Source organism: Homarus americanus, unplaced genomic scaffold (genome assembly GCF_018991925.1).
Source record: "Homarus americanus isolate GMGI-L3 unplaced genomic scaffold, GMGI_Hamer_2.0 scaffold50959, whole genome shotgun sequence".
Classification (NCBI taxonomy): domain Eukaryota; kingdom Metazoa; phylum Arthropoda; class Malacostraca; order Decapoda; family Nephropidae; genus Homarus; species Homarus americanus.
The window spans coordinates 19,205-37,155 of record NW_024738769.1 but is presented as its reverse complement, the minus strand read 5'-3'; the positions used below and the strand labels follow the sequence as shown (position 1 = coordinate 37,155).

General features: G+C 37.1%; 1 protein-coding gene across 5 annotated transcripts; it reads right to left on the bottom strand.

Annotated features, from left to right (window-relative positions):
• Positions 1 to 463: 463 nt before the first annotated feature.
• On the bottom strand, positions 464 to 17,626 carry LOC121874352. 5 transcript variants are annotated; one of them, XM_042378483.1, is made up of 11 exons: positions 17,450 to 17,626; positions 14,266 to 14,445; positions 10,852 to 10,991; positions 8,743 to 8,888; positions 7,605 to 8,231; positions 5,735 to 6,479; positions 5,363 to 5,692; positions 4,706 to 4,890; positions 4,387 to 4,530; positions 3,238 to 3,399; positions 464 to 2,937 (listed from the first exon to the last, which is right to left on the bottom strand). In XM_042378483.1, exons 2-11 carry the CDS (start codon positions 14,421 to 14,423, stop codon positions 2,707 to 2,709), a joined length of 2,868 nt encoding a protein of 955 aa, XP_042234417.1. In that variant the 5' UTR covers positions 14,424 to 14,445; positions 17,450 to 17,626; the 3' UTR covers positions 464 to 2,706. The 5 variants fall into 5 exon arrangements, with proteins under 5 accessions (XP_042234417.1, XP_042234416.1, XP_042234413.1 ...); XM_042378482.1 differs by having other exon boundaries at positions 5,363 to 5,701; positions 5,744 to 6,479; XM_042378479.1 differs by having other exon boundaries at positions 5,363 to 6,479.
• Positions 17,627 to 17,951: the final 325 nt, after the last annotated feature.

Here is a 17,951-nt window from a genome sequence, read left to right as displayed (position 1 = left end):
GAAGTTATTTCTATTTTAAAATGCTGGGGGGCAGAACCCTTGGTTAGGAAGTTAGGTAAGGTTAGATTGGTTAGATCAGGTTTTGTGCATTGTTTCCATTTTCTGGTTTAGTATCATGCAAATAATGGATCCAGAAATTTTGGTGCAATTTGATAAGCATTTTCTACTGCTAACCGTTCAGACATGTTATGATTCATCCACAATTGGAATTGATTATGATTACACCACCTTGTAAATCCATGATTACAAGTCTCTTTTAAAATTAACATAATCAATTACAGTTATGGTTTCATTAAAAAGTGTAATTATGATTCCTGCTTTTCCAAATCAGGTAAACAAAGGAAAATAATGCATAATCACTCATGAAAGGGACTATATAATAGCAAATATTAAATACATAAAAAATTATTGAATTCAGTAAATCATAAATATAATACGAGAAGATGTAAATAAAGAAATGGTACCTACTTATTGAAAATTTATTCATACGAAATCATATCACATATTTCCAAAATTTTTGCATTTTCTAGAATTTCTGCATGTCGGAATTTAATATTTTTTTAAAGTACTGTACTATACTATCTGTGGGTCAGCTCAACCATGAAATTCTAAACTTTGCTTCTACAGGATAATACAGTACTGTACTGTACAATGGAAATAAGAACTTTTATACTGAAATAGCTACACTGTACTGTACAGTATTCCTAATGACTGAAGCTATAAGAACCTTGATGCAGTCTTCTAGTATGAAATACTACTGTAATTTTCTATCATGAAGGAAACTGTATAATGGAACAAAAGCAAGCATATCTAACAAGGTTTATGGATTATAGCTATATCACTTACAAATAATGACACTCCCACTCATCCTTCAGTCGTGAACAGTAAATACCTTCCATTATTATTGCATTAGTCAATTTGGTCACCAATGACAAACCTACATTGCCTGATGCTCTAAGCATTTCTGCAACTATACCAGAACTTTCAGCCACCTTTCCATTCTTCATTTTGTGGTCACTTTCTTCACCAATTCTCTTTCATTCCTTGGGCATGGTCTTTGTACTGGTTCTACCACCCCGAGGCTGCCCGTCCCACTCGCACTCCTCGTTTAGTAATTGATCATTGTCTTTTCTCCGGGTATCATTGATTTCCTTGTTACCAACAACCACATTACTTTGATCATTTCCTATATGCCGTTCTTCACCACCCTTGTTTCTACCCACTACAGTATATGCCTGGCTATTCTGAATACCTCTCCTCTTCCATCTGAACTATTCAACATATGATGATGATGATTTACACATATCTCATTTCTATATAAAATTATACACACTGTTACTGCACATACCTGCACTAGGCATCAGTAGACCTGTCTATTACTAACCTAATAATTATCTTGACTATTTTCCTACTTTTGTGTTAGGTGCATCAAGGGATAGAGAGACCTCAAGAGAGAGAGGTGAGGGATAAAAGGAAAAAGATGTAGAAACTGATAGGAGAGGGATGAACGATCACATAGAAATACTCCACATACAACTTTCAATACACACTTAGATTCCTAAAATCTGGTCCTTTCACATCCATATTTCGTCTCCAACCCGACCATATGGAGGATATTGAGTCTGCTCCTCTAATCCTGGCCCTAAATCCATTTTACAGCAAAAAAAAATGTTTGGAACACACACACAGGTTGCCCTTATTTGTGACTACTTTGCAAGAAACAGATTCACACATACATAGGAGTGTATCTCGTACGTAATATATCTGGGGAAAACATTTGGTTTGCTAGAGTGCCCCAAGAGCTTGTTCTTTATAAAAAATTGTTTTTCTCAATAATACATATTTAGCATTTTGCCAGTGATAATGTCTCCCCTAAAGTATCCTTCAAGCTCTTCTACAAGTACAATTATACGAACAGTGAAGAAGCTAAGTTGGAGATATTAAAGTCTTGAAAATGGTGAAATAGCTGCAGATTTGCCTGAGGAATGCAAACACTATCATAAGTGCCGTTCAGTAGCATAATGGTAATATATATATTCTTAACCAAGATAACAACAACAACAATGAAAATACTTTACATGTTAGAACAAAATCAGTTGCATGGATCTGACCAAAACCACAAATCACTACCACTGAGCTCTGTCATTAAAGGTGCTGAATGTAGTGATAAGTAAATTCATTTATAATTTTCATTCAATACAATTTGCTTATATATAAGTTTAAAATTACTATTAGTCAATGTATGAAAACTTCAATACAAAAGTACATTATTTTTAAAAACAGGGACTTTGGCTATTGCTAGGAACATACTCCCTATTTTACTATGGAAGCCTGTATTGTATCAATGCTGGTTTCACTTAGGTCGGCCTATTTTAGGAAAGCAACCCTCATCAGCATAAGTGAGGGGAACCTGTACTTAAATCTATTAATATATAGTAATTACCTTGTCTAATATAATTTACTGTATACTGTACTATCACTTGTTTACAATTATAGCTAGTACATTTTCTTCTATTATTAATAAGAATACATTCATTTACCTTAAAATACTCCTAGGAATGATGAGTTACAATAAAATATATATAGTTTCTTTAGTCTTGCAAGCTTCTTTTCAGTACACCAGTGAATAGCCAAAATAAAGAGCACAACAGACTCTCCTCCCACTACCCCCCATTCATCATCACATAAACAGTTACTCAATTCTTTTTATAATGGTTTTTCCTTTGGATTTGGGTTGTTAGCCAGATCCTCAGCTGCTGCCTGTATACACTCGTTAGAACAAAAAAGCCAGTTCTTGGACATCTTGAATTTCTTGCCAAGGAGCGGCTCTTTACAGGAGTGGCATCGGAAACACTGGGGATTTGCATGGTAAAAGTAACCTCGATGACCACAACGGTTTTCCTCTGGTGGTATTTTCTCCTCGCAAGTCTCGCACATCTGCCAAAAGATAGTTTAACACTCTTAGTTTAAGGCTAACAGGGTAGTTCATACAATATATGGCAAGGGGAAATCTAATTTTAGCAATTCAGATCAAGTAATAAACTTTTAATTTGCCTATGTGGGAGAGTGGAGCACCAATGCCTTTTCTTCTTTTTCAATACAGTATATAAACATAGTTCCACAGTAAAATTTTATAAAATATCAATAAAAGAACTAAAGTACCATAAACGAAAACTGCTCTGGCCAAGTGACAAATTTTGGCTACTTGAGCCATTGCTACATGACTATGCCAGTTACCTTAGCCAAACAAGACATGTAGCATTGAAGACAGTAGGGATAACCATCTTTGTCTGGAACATAACGCTGTCCTGCCATTGGTAAATCACACACATTACAGCAGAAATGATGAATGTGCCAGTCAAAACCATCTGCTCGAGTCCAGGAATTTCCAAAGATCAGCTGAAACGGAAAAAAGAATTATCTTTTGACTAAATATTTTCTTTTCCCCAAGAAATTCTGACACTCAAATCTGTCTCAAAATATGTATTCTCAATTAAATAAATTCATAATTAAAAAACTGACATGGTAGCATTAGGCAGGGAAAACTTGACATTTGTTAATCTTAATTTCATGCAATATTGTCAGAGATGTCATTCTATTTCAGGGGTTTCCCACAAGGATAATATGACATTTTTCGTAGATAAAGAGATACTAGAAAAACTAAGATAAAAAATGAGATGTGAAAACAATGCCAATGTTTGAACTCGTATCAGAGCTGCAGATCTGCTTGACTAAGCTGGGACAGTGTTATTATAGTGTGGGGGTTTCCAATTTATTTTAAATACTTCCGGAATAGCTATACGGTAGTTATACAGTATTTGTGTGCAGATCTCTGATTATTGATGTCCTTCAGAATTTGGGAGATAAGTTTCTGGATATGAAATCCAATTCATCTGCCCAAGATGATTTCAATATCGTACCATTGGAATAGTTTTGGATGAAATATTTGCCTGTTTATCCAAAACTTACCTAGTCAGCAAGCATTGTGAGTGATTCTTCCTTTTTCTTCCTCGTACCTTGTGAGACAGACTTTTCAACGCTTGTTACCGTGAAGACTAAGTATCAAAACATTGAACTTCTAGAAATATTACCTGTGTACCGAGTTTGTTTATTTAGATCTAGAAAGGCAAGGAAGGCAGTGAAACTGGAGTGTTGTGACGGTACTGAGCGCGAGCTCATTCAAGACCAGACTTGACCAACACTGGCGCAGGCATAGGTACATTTGGGAGAGCCAGTACATGCCCAGTACTTAACAATAGTGAGTAACAGAGATATGAATGACTGCCCAAGTGACTGATGAGCTGATCAGTGGTGAAGAGGATAAAAACAAAAAAATTATGTTCATTACCCCTTTGAAATTGAAGGTTGATAAAATCTAAAACATACCTCATCACAAGCTTTACATCTGGGGATATCAGCTGCATCTGTGAAATGTCGTCCACAAAACACCTTCCCGTCTTTGTAGAAATAAATGAGGTCAGCCAACAGCTCTTTACACGTGTAGCAACAGAAGCAGGCTGGGTGCCAACACTGTCAGGAAAAATTTAACTTCAGCAAAATTTGTCTTTTAAAATAATTAGAATCATAACCACACCTATAAAGTTAATAGTGAATGGATATAACAACACAATCGTAAGCAGAAGAGAAAAGCTAACTGTAGTACTGTACAGAAATATCCCATAAAACATGTAGTACAAATGCCTACCTTTTCTGATCCTGCTCTTTCACAGAAAATGGCCACATCACCAACATTCATTGGAAGATTGCAATACTGACATGAGAATTTGCTCTTCTGTGGTATATCACTATATTTAATTTGAGAACCAAGAACTTGACTTTCTCCAGGGAAGAGCACTGTCACATCAGTGCCAGGTGCAACTGACATCCCTCCTATAAAACAAAAACACTGTACAGTAAATATATTTTTAAGATGATGACCTAGTGAATAATGAAGCAAGTTTAAAAAAGTGAAGCACATACAGTACTGGATGGACACATTAGTTTGGCAACATGAAGAAATAAGTGATGAAAAAAAGTAAAAATTTGAATACATACAGAGGGTCATATAATGAAGAAAACCGATGAAAAAGTAAAGTGGCATTTATCATAGAAATTAAAACAAGTTATGCCTAATCCTAACTGAAGTACTGAGTATACTATAAAAGCTAATTCTGATACAAATATAAATAAACCAAGAAAGTAATACTGTACCCCGTATACAGCATTTTATGATATAAATGTATGCAGCATTTTATGATATACAGTAAACGAAGAGTTCATAAGTCAAATGCCTTGAAAGGAGTGGCTGTTGGAACTACATTTACATGTAAATTGTTATTAACAACACTTGTAGGATTCTCACCTGTTAAGGTGTCCACACGTGCCCCATATGGTGCCTGCATAGCTTCTACAGCAGCAACACTCCCATCTTTAGCTTTCATTTGTTGCAATGGCATTCTGCCTTGTTGGCCAGGCATTACATCTTGGGCTCCTTCTATATTACTCCTTAGATGAGGGATGCCAGCTTCTTGCCCAGCCAGCTGCTTAGAGGTCTCTGATGCACCCATCTGGTAACCATGGATTGTAGTCTCTTTATTGGGGGTGTAGGCTTGTTGTCTTGACACATTGTTCTCTTTACAGGGCATATAACCCTGCTGAACAGGTAAGAGTCCCCGTTTCCCTGGTGCATAGCCTTCTTGACCTGGCATAGGACCCTGCTGACCCGGTATATAGCCTTCTTGACCTGGCATAGGACCCTGCTGACCCGGTATATAGCCTTCTTGACCTGGCATAGGACCCTGCTGACCTGGTATATAGCCTTCTTGACCTGGCATAGGACCCTGCTGACCTGGTATATAGCCTTCTTGACCTAGCATAGGACCCTGCTGACCTGGTATATAGCCTTCTTGACCTGGCATAGGACCCTGCTGACCTGGTATATAGCCTTCTTGACCTGGCATAGGACCCTGCTGACCTGGTATATAGCCTTCTTGACCTAGCATAGGACCCTGCTGACCTGGTATATAGCCTTCTTGACCTAGCATAGGACCCTGCTGACCTGGTATGTAGCCTTTTTGACCTGGCATAGGGCCCTGCTGACCTGGTATATAGCCTTTTTGGCCTGGTACATAACCTTGACTTGGTAGAAAGCCCTGCTGACCTGGTACATAGCCTTCTTGACCTGGCATAGGGCCCTGTTGACCTGGTACATAACCTTGTTGACCTTGTCCAAGCCCTTGCTGACCTGGTACATAGCCTTCCTGTCCTGGCATAGAGCCTTGCTGGCCTGGTACATATCCTTCTTGAACTGGTCTGAAACCTTGATTATCTGGCACATATCCTTCTTGACCTGGCATGTAACCTGGCTGGCCTACTTTATAGCTTGGCAGGTTACCATTGTAAGGCCTTGGCAAGGTATTCTTTTGACCCAGTCCAGCATATTGATGACCTGGTATACCACCTTGTCCAGTAGCCCCCATCTGTAAGAAGAATGAATACATACAGTACAAGTGGAAAAGAAAATTCATCATCACTGTTTTACTGACATTTTCCACACTTGTGTGGGTTAGCCATAATTACCTGATGACATGGTGTCCTGGTTGTCATCAGCCAAATTTAAAACAAGTTTTATGGCTGTATGCCCTTCCTATTGCCAACTCACCTTTACATAATGGTACCTGGGCATTATACGTAGAACTTCCAAGCACACTCGTAGCTAAGAGCTTATATACAATGGCTGACCTGACATTGCATAAGAAAGTTGGTAACATGAGACCCACTAATCCCCTACCTCACCTCCACCACAAGTGTTATGACGTAAAATCTGATTACGTTACAGGGGGTCCCCGAGGACTTTCTTGAGTCAGATTTGTGTGTAAGTCGGAACACGTACTATGTGCATACCGTACTTACAGAACAATGTTTAAAATCCCACTATATCATAGACCAAGTCCTTCTATACATCTAAAATCACTTAATCTAAGACAAAATAAGAAATAGAATGACAAAATACAGTAATTGAAAGTGAAAAATAAGTCATCAGGTATATAAAACAATATAAATTTCAAGTTTAACCCCCTGTACTTGTACTGTACAGTACATTCAGCAGTAGACAGTGTATGCCTACTGTAGACTCAAGATGACAGTATCTGTTTGTAAGTACTGTACAGTATAAAGGGTGGCCCAGAAAAATGTCCCTGCCTACTACTCCCTGAGACACTGTGAGTTAAGGAAGGCAGGGACATTGTTCTGGGAGACCCTATTATATTATTTATTTACAATATATTATTAGTGTACAGTGGCATTTGCATAAATAAATACTACAGCTTTTGTGTCAGTCCGTGTGAGATGTGTCGTTTAGACTCGGGAATTTTTCCCCAGTACAGGTATACCTCGTTTAGTGTTTGGGAAGTGTTCCTGAAAAAATGATCATTAAAATCTTTATCCCCAGACAAGTACAGGTCACACATGCACACAAACACATGCGATCACAAAAGAATTATAGCACAACATACATATCGACAGACAAATTACCTTATCATAAGTTTATGTGAAACCACAATATTACTGAAATATTAAAAAATTTCAAATGAGATCTAATTTACCTTTTGATTTCTGTTGATATCCAAATCGGACAAACCAGCTGCAATTCTATCCAAGTCTTGGCCAGCACCCAAACCTCTTAAAGGTTGGGAAGTCTGAGGAGCAACTGCATACTTCTCACTCTTAGCCACTGACTCTCCCTTGAAATTGACAGGGTCACCATAGTCGCCAATCATTTCTCCGATAAATTTATCTCGTAAGCTGGACCTTTTATTGTCTGGTTGTATTCCCGGTTGCCTAAAAGGCTGACTATAATGCTCGTCATCTGTATGTAGCTGATTTTTATTTCGAAGAATGTGATCATCTGGGGTGACTCCATATACCGAAGGGCTTCCTGCGAAAGCATCAGGGTGATTGCCAATATTTGTTGTGTTATCAATGTTTTTACCAGAGTCTTGTGGGAAACTCTCATATAGCTGTTGATTAAGTAGTGATTGTGCCATTGATCTGGTTGGAACACCAACAATTTCTTGAACCATGCCTTGCCCAGCTACTTGGGTCCTGATGCGTTCAAGGTAAGCATGGAAGCACTGAAGCTCCTCAGCAGGCATGTTGTCACACCGCTGAGCCTCATCCACATCATACAAAGGCAGCTGCTGTTCTAGTTGTTTTCGACGTTCTTTAGCCGCCTGTAAAAAAAGTACATCCATTACATGACTGTTAACATAAATTTATCTACTAATTCACAATTCAAAACAAGCAGAACTTTATTTATACACTGCATAGACCATCAACTCCAACCTATTAATGCACTAACATTAAAAGTTTGTCCTTAAATCAACAAAATGTTTGTGTTGGTTGGGCTATCACATGTGTGAAACTGTAAGTACAAATTTGGGGGGAAATGGAGGGGTTAAGAACTTATGCTGGAAGACGTACAGTTTAGTCTGAATAGAAGCATAAATGTAATGCCAGAAACTTTTTATTAATAATTTCATTACTACAAAATTGCCTCTGGCTAGAGGCAATTTTGTGGTATACTGTACTCTGTATAGTATCTCATTTATCACCTAATGAAAACCCATTGGTTATTAAAACAATCAAATCAAATATCATAATAATGAAACAAACCAATAGTAAAATGAAAAAAAATCACATCCATAGTAATTTAGAATTTGAAAAAAATAAAAAGCTCCATACCTCTGAGCCAGCGACTGGCCTCTTTTCTGGAGGAAGCAGTGCCATGTAACGTGCAGCCAAGTTTTTTTCAATATTTGGTGGGACCCAGTCAAACTTAATCTTCTCTGTCTTACCTGTTTCTTCATTGACAACATCCAAATTATTTCCTGGAAATAGATATGTTATAAGACATACTACACATTAAGTTTACCAAAATATAATTTTTTAGTACAGCTGATAAAAAACATAAAAGGAATAAACATTTCTTTGTGTGCCAGTGAGAGTTAGCAGGACGATCAAGAGGGTTATGGTTATATTCAACTCGTATTTTGGAGTAAATAAACTTAACTTTCTTCACTTTTTTCAATCCATTACACGTACAGTCGGAAACCATAATCTCTAGCCAACCTGGGTCGGTGCTGGAGGTTAGTACAGCGTTCTTTCTGGACGGGGGCCCACTCTAACTATCACGAGGACTGTGTGTTCGTGCGTGTGTTGCCTCGTGATAGTTAGAGTGGGCCCCCGTCCAGAAAGGACGCTGCACTAGCCTCCAGCACCGACCTGGGTTTTAGCTTCATATTTTCATCTAGATACAGTAGTACAGTATTTTCTTAATGTTTTTTTTTAATATGTTAGGTAGTAAACTACAGCAATTGTGTACTATTTATCATAAGTTACGTGGGTATTTTTGTCGTTTGTAAAGTGATTTCATGTTTTTGGAGACACCCCTCATTCATCAGTGTCAGGGCTGGCCCTAGGTATAGGCAGACTAGGGCCCCAAGCCCATCAAGGGGCCCCTCAGATGCCTTCTTCAGGAATAAAGTTCAGAAGCTCTGAGGCTGGGTGCAAATTTTTCAGTTATCTGTCATGTTATAAGCCCTATAACAAAAATTTGCACCTAATAAAGCATCTCATTATTACTGTTGTCTTGTACAATAATAATTAATTCCTGTTTTGCTGTTGTATTTTATTTCCCGACTTTTTTCCCGTACTACACACTGTCACACTCCAGTCCTTTACAAACACTACGAAACCACGTCCAGTTCTACTGAAAATAATAGTTCACCTCTTAAGACACACTTAGAGCTGGACTACCTAAAGGGCTGTACTCACAGAGCCTCGCATATTTTTCTTCCTTTTGACAGGTGTAGAATATTTTAATGTGGAAACATGGAAGATGAAGCCACAGTCAGTGATCAAATGCATACAGTCCTACTATATGGTACTCTACAGAACAGGAACACTAGAGGTTCAATCTCGATACATCTCAGCTATCGTGTTAGTGATGTAACCCACCCATTCAGTTGTGTCGAGGTTACCGATGCAGTTACACTGAAAGAGATACCAATGTAAATTTCAATGACATCCAAAAGAAAGTATCTGTCAGGCTCCACGAAAAGAAAACGGAAGAAAGAGGAAGATACTATTTTTACTGAAATTATGTTAAAAGCATCAGCTAAGGACATGTGTGAGGAGATGAATGTGGAGGCTGTGTTAAAGGGAAAGAGACTTCAAATGACAAAGAGGCAGTTTGGATACAAAGCTCCAGATGGGTCAATTTCTGGTGCTCTGAGAAGGTTGGAAGTGTCCTTTTTCAATATAGTGGTAGACTCTGCCATCACATCACTTGACGAAAGATTTCAGAGCCTGGGAGAAGTTAGTGACAAATTTGGAGTTCTATTCCACGTCAAATAAATGTCCTCTGATGCACTCGCAACACTGTGTGAGGAACTAAGCGACACCCTGAGCTACGGTGGAGAGTCAGACATTGACGGATAGGAACCAGCCATGGAGATGAAACGTGTACCAGACTTACCCTCTGTGAACATGACAGCATTGGAGCTAATAAAATACTGTATACAGTATACAGGTACAAGAAAATCAGATTAAAGAGCTTTATCCAAATATGGGGACAGCACAACACATTAAGCTTTAGCTTCCACTGGTTCCTTTACTAAACAAAATGACATAAAATTTCAAGGAAAATTAGTACACCCCCCTGTATTACAGTTCAGAAACTTAAGCTAATACACAATACAAATATTGACCCTTCAATGTCTTATTACCACCAAATTATGTTTGTACTAGTACCTACAGTATACCACAACAATATACAGCAGTCTCACCCACCATGACAATATTCCAGTTCCTCTTTCTTTGTGCGTGGTGGTCGGTCAAACAATTTGCCAATGACAATCCTTCCAATATCCTCGTCATCATCCTCTACTTCATGGTCATCCTTCCCACATCGACAGTTCATGCAGATTTTTCTACGTATTAAATAATAATATAAGACTACAGCATGCCATCAAACCATGTGAAGAAGCACTTTACCTCAAGAAATGATTTTTGGCTCAAGATTGTAACAAATGTACCAATGTTTTAACTGAGGGTATCCCTGTGTTAGCCACCCATGAATAAAATACAGTACACACTCCCACTTATCCAGTACTATATTCTGGGGCAACAGTGTGGAAGATGAATATTTTTGGGGCAAGGAAGACACAGAATAATAACAACAATGCAGTCCACCAATTACCCACAATGATGATAATGAACCAAGCACACTGTTAACTTACCACCTACAATGATATAACTATACAGTAATGCACAGAACAGTCCCTCACATCTACGAACAATACTGGACATGAACCAACATACACCAATATTCTTGTGTATACAGTACTGTACAATTAAAATTGTAAATATTGTAAAATGGAAACACATTATAGTATAGTATTGTACACTTATCCCTTATTATTCATGATGGGTAGAATCCAACAATCTCTTCAATAAAGGCCTATAAATAAGCAATGTATTAAATGATTATCATCATCAAAACACACAAGTATCACAAAAATGAGTAACAATTATAACAGTACAGTAATAAATAAAAACTTGGTGTTGATGAATTTACTTGAAAATTATGATGATGAGAAGTGGAGGACTAGTGATATAATCTCTGCATGCTGTCAAAAAAAAAAAATTACACCATATACAGTATACGTATTCAAGTAAAATTCAAATTCTTACACAAAAAGTAGGGGGTTGAAATATATATACATAGTAATTTTGGGGGGTTAAAATTCGTGCATTTTCGTGGGTCGTCAAGATGAACGCTAATTACCCGGTACATTCTTGTGGTAGGCTAACCTTACCAGTAAGCTCCTTCATCCTTGGCTTGCCTACCATGCCTTTAGATTCTTTCTTTATGATACAGCATGAAGTGCAGAACCTCAAGCACTATTATGCCATATTAAACCTACAAATACCTGATACATATGTAAATTTACAGATAATTTTCTTTTCATTTGCATCTGTTAACATCACTGGTCGCATTGTTACCAAGTTAGTCTCATCACTGTAGCCACATCTCCCTACCCCTCTTGCTACCAGGCTGAGCTGTGAGGTGTTATGATTATTTGTTAACTCGTAATTTCGGGTAGATATACTGTACTGTACGTAACTTATTTTTTTTTTAAACTCGGTTAAATGCATACCGGGTACACAAGAGTTCATACAGAATTTGCAAAATATAAAAAAATAAGGTAAAAAATACTGTATATAAAGGGAATAAACATTTCTTAAGTGTGAGGTAGTTAGCCCATGGATTGAGTAGTGTTGGGGATCTCAGCCGCTCCAGTCTCCTGCGTGTAGTGAAACTATTGTATTGCCAACTGCCAATGCATTATTATTTTTTTCTTTTATTTAACTGTATATTTATTCCTTTCACTTATTGGTACAGTACTACAGTATACACGTGACCTTGGTCCCAAATAGCCTCGGATAATGAGGAGTACTGTATACGTACAGCTACAGTACTGCATATAAGAAAATGTGAGGTGAAAGTTGCCAGCTGGGAATGCATCCCCCCTATTTACATTAGTTCTTATAGGGAAAATTGTGATAACCGGCATATCCCTGTATACAGTTTCCTGTGTGGTGAGACAGTGCAAGTAAACAACAATGGCAAACAGTAAGGCAACTTGACCAAGGATAGCCAACAAAGCTGCCAGGCGCTTATTTGCAGGAGGGTCCTTTGCTTAATCTTATGCTTGGTCTCTAATCAGTAATAGTATGTCTGCAGGGAATATTAATGAAAGTTTATATGATAGAATTCAACAAGCATTACATTGTTCTTGGACTATCCAAGGCTGGCAGATCCCTACCACAGTTCTACATTTTATGGTTTAATAATATAGAAACTTACTCTCTTCCCTTGCTGTAGCTTCATGTACAGTACAGGTATCCTCGTTTAATGACAGGGATGCATTCCCTGAAAACCAATTGTTGAGCGAAATAATTATCCTAAACGAGAGATAACGACGAATAATATCCGTGGAGATGGCATTTAATTGTTTAGCCAAGTCGCCACCTCACCACCCAGTAGCACTCGGAGCAGGTGAGGCGGAGCTGTGTTATTGTTCAATTCGTAAGTTGGAAAAACGCTGTTTGCCCAAGGTTTTCAGAAACACACACACACTGCAGACTGGATAAGTGGGAGTACTGTATAATGTAAAATTTATCTGAGAAACCAATTACAGTATATTATTCTACAGCAGTTTTAAGAAATGTCTTAACCCTTAAGCCCCAGGTTAGGGTGCTGCTGACAGCCTCCACCCCCCCCTCCCGGGGGGGATAAATCAAGAAAAAATAAAGTTTTCCCAAAATAATAAAAAAATAGTGGCGGGAATAGGCGGACGTTCTGGAACGTCACTCGGGGCGCGCTGGTCGGACGTTCTGTAACGTCACCCGGGGCCTAAGGGTTAAGACAAAAACCATCTCCAAGAAAACAAAAATTACAGTACAGTATTTAATTTGGTCACAACTAAAATATACACAACATTCATTAACCAGAGTTGTCTGAATCATAGTTTCTGTCAAAAAATGATGCAGTTACACTTCATAATAAGCATTTGTTTAAAAATAATGACAATCTCTTTCCTCTCTGCTAACCATCATATAACCTCCCGAGCACCACTTGGTGGCTCCCTTTTATAAGTTTGCTTAAAAGAAAAGGAAAGACAAGTGAGAGTAAAGCTCCTTTGTGTCAAAGATCAGGTTCTACACTGGGGAAATATTCACTCCCAATTTGTAGTATGAATCCTACAAAAAATGATAAAAAAACATAAAACAAAAATTATGTTATTGAAGGAACTCTCAGGAGCTTAACAGGTTTTGCAGACAATAAAAAGATTCTAAGTAAATGCTACTGTCTTGGGCCATAACTTTAGAGACATGATCTAATAGTGCAATATGCTGTAAATCAATACAGTATGTACAGTACTGTATTCATGAAAGTAGTCTACATGGGATTCTAGTAACTAACACTCGATTGATTAAGCGGGAAAACCTTTTTTGTGCTATTGATTACAATACTGTATAACTAAAATGCAATCCAAAATGTGCAACACCCTAATGATAAGGAAAGGTAAGTGCAATATAGATTATCTCACTAGGCTACAAGTTTAGCATCTGCAGCATTAGCATTAAGTTTTGATATCAATTGATACAACTTGAGTTTTTAGAGCCATTGACACTTACCTCCAAAAGTGAAGTTCAAAACCAGGACATTTATCTCCACATTTATTGCACTTGGCTCCAGCCCCTAAATCATGTGCTAGCCGAGGTTTTCTTTTCCTTCGATTTTCTATATCAAAGATGTATGGGTTTGGCCGCACACTACTGATCTCTTCGGACATGTTGGTGGCTCTTGTTTTTTCTCTGGAATAAGTAAACTGTACAGTACTAGAAGGGAGACTAAGATGATGACAGAAGGTATAATTATATGGAAATGTACAGAAAGATTAATCAGATTAACCAGAAAAAAGGAAATAAATGGGATGGAAATATTAAAAGCAAAGACAATAAGATCCTGTTTGAGGCAGAACTATACAGTGCAATGATAAGGATAGAGTAGAGGTTGATCAGCTTCCAGCAGAATTTATAAAACAAATGGGCAAGAATGGGATTACCTGTATGACTACAATATGTAATTCTATGTACAGTACTTCAAAGGAGACCTACCCAGAGATTTAAAAAAAAAAAAAATACAGTACTGTACAGGTATCCTCATTTAATAATTGGGATGCGTTTCTGAAAAACCGATTGAGAAACGAAATGATTGCTAAATGAGGGATAATGAGGAATAATATCCATGGAGATGACATGTAATTGCATAACCGAGTCACCACCTCACCAGCGGGTGAGGCTGAGCTGTGTTATTGTTCAACTCGTAATTTTGGGTAGATACGTACATGTACACTACAAAATTAATTTATAATGCTATAATTTTACATAATACATGATACTCGGGCAACATAGTCTTACCAATACCAGTTCTAACTTGTTACTAAAGAAATCTGCAACTGGTTCCTTAAAAAAATATATTTTAATCTGAATTTTAACCTAGTTTTAAAAAGCTAATTTGCATGTTTAAAAACACCGAATGAAGACAATATAAGCCAACATAGGAGATAAGAAATACAGTTTATGAAACCAAAGTTCACTGTGAGAAGAAGTATGTTTAAGTAATGTTTGGTGTATTGTACTGTACAAAACTCTGGCTAGTCCAAATATTGTACAGTACAGTACTCATTATCAATAACCATAAGAAATTAGCACAACATAATAAACACATACCATGCCTTAAAAAGATGCACTTAACAGTGCATTATATTACAATTACTACATCAACATGTAGTACATGAGGTACACCAATGGTGAAGATATTCATATTAATTAATTGCTGTCAACTGTGAAACAGGCTTGGTCAAAAGAACACAACCGGATCCACTACAGTATGCGTACACCTACTCGCGAAATACAGTATACAGTGAGGTAAGAAGCCTTAGAAAAAGGGTGTCTTGCAAGAAAGCATCTTGCAACCAAATAACAAAAAACACTTCTGTTTGATGGTACAGTACTGTCCTATGACAGAACTCAGAATGATATAAGCCTATTATGAAAAACTGGGATGGCATAAAATACAGAAGCAAATGTTACCTTCCACAGCAGCAGCAGTAAGATATTTTTCTTTGATTAATGCCAATTACCTGGGCATTGTCTATACAGTACTCAAGTACTATATTCAAATGTACTGTATGCCCAGTAGGTTAATAATGCTAAGTTTCAGAAGATTAAGTAACAGCTTCAGTAACTACTATCAGATTGCTGCACTGATAAGATACAGTAACATATCACCTCTTATCGGGGGATCTTGGCACAGTCTCGTGCATAGACCCGTAGTGATGAGATTGCCACACAGTATTTTTTCTTTTCTTTTATAAATTATTATAATTTTTATTTATTCCTCACATTTACTGGTACAGTACAGTATACAGTGCATTCTTTTATGAAAAAAATTAGCTACTTCAACACACAAACCATCCTCTGAGTGATGTGACACAGTTCAACTGCTTAGCCTGACACATCACCTATATATAGCAGTAACAATGCAGGAAAAGCATTCAGGTAGCGACCATCATAAAACTATCTTAGTCATCACATAGCAGTAAATGGAGTTAATTTCTAACATTGTAAAACTGATTGAGCGTATATAGATCCACCGTATAACAGTCACTACCTGTATATTCCTATTATGTACAGGTATAATATTACTTTTATATCCAATAATTATGTTAATTAAGTCCTACATACCATATAATGCCCATTTCCCACTCCGAAAAAGTAGGTTGATGATGGGAAGGGCATCCAGCCATAAAGTTTGCTTCAAATTTGCCTGATGGTAAAACAGACACCAAGCATGGAAAATGGCCATAAAATGATGATGATGATGAAGCTCTGTATGAAAAATTTTAGGTCCAGTTCCATAATTTATTTCTACTGTTAACTGTGTTCTCCGTCTTCTCCCAAAAAATAATGAAACGCATAAAAATAAATTCTTATTTAGCGATGTAATCTCTCTGAACTTTTATCTAACCTAACCTATTACAACTACAGTATGCAACATTTATTACAATTTTAAAGTGTCTTTTAAGCTTGCATCCTTCATGACATGTTTGTTATCTTAGCTATTTTCATTTACACATTTGTTTTAAAGTATTGAATACAATTTCTAGATGGGAGAAAGGGAAATGTAAGGTAATTTGCTTTGGCAGCTGCAAGTAGGTCATTTACTTTTACCCTCTTCACCATCATGCCCTTGGGTCTTGGTAAACTGACAACAGTTTCTGTAAATTCACCGAAACACTTTAGGCACAAAATCTATAGCTTACTGGCAGTTTAAGAAAATTCCAATTAGTTTTCCGTAATTCCCCCATTTGTATTTTATAAATTAAATCAAAACGTTTTAGAAAAAATAATCCACAGAAAACAAGTAATATTACTGAAGTGAGCCTAAAAGATTCCTTTGTTAATAATACAACTTAATTTCATTATTACTTAAGTGCATTAAAATATATTTTATTAATAAAACATGAAATCAGAGTACTGTACACGCATAGCCATGGCGGCCACTTCCCACTTCCCTTTATTTGTCACATGTTCCTAAATTAAACCAACTGTCACGAATTCTTAGGTCTATAAACTTATTCTAAAACACAGTAGGAAAAGAACTTAACATATATAAACACATGATTCTTATGAATATTTAATGTTGTCTTCATCCTAAGTATTTAAAAGTCCAGTTTCATTTACTGTCAGAATCAGCTGAGTCAACTTTTAATGATACCAACCACTGATAAAAGTTTACCACTGCTTCACTCACCCTGTTCAACTCTTCACCTATTGTTTGTAATAGTATCGGTGACGTATGAACACCCTCAATTCCCTTAAACTATAAAGAAATTGTTTCACTGTGGGGGTTTACATTGAACTTCAGATTTAAACAACACACCGAGTCAGGTGGAGTCTGCGCCCTGTGGTCCTGTGCACTGTATCTCCCCCACCCTCACCCCCACACCCCACACCCTCAACCCCACACCCCACACCCAAGGAATAGCTGCAACAGGTGGATGAAAATATATTTATTTATACAGTACATACTTTGGTTTATATAATTTACTTAACTAATGTAGGTATACAAATAATAGCAAATGTAAAATTGATTTTACCAAGAATGCCGTCTAGATAATTAAGACCCTGTTGGAAAGAAGCATTTAATAGCTGTTGTTCTTTACCTGAACTGTCTAATTGGAAACTATATATAGGCTGTATACACAAAAGTACAGTTTTATTATTATTGTTGTGTTATTTGTATTAGTCCTTAA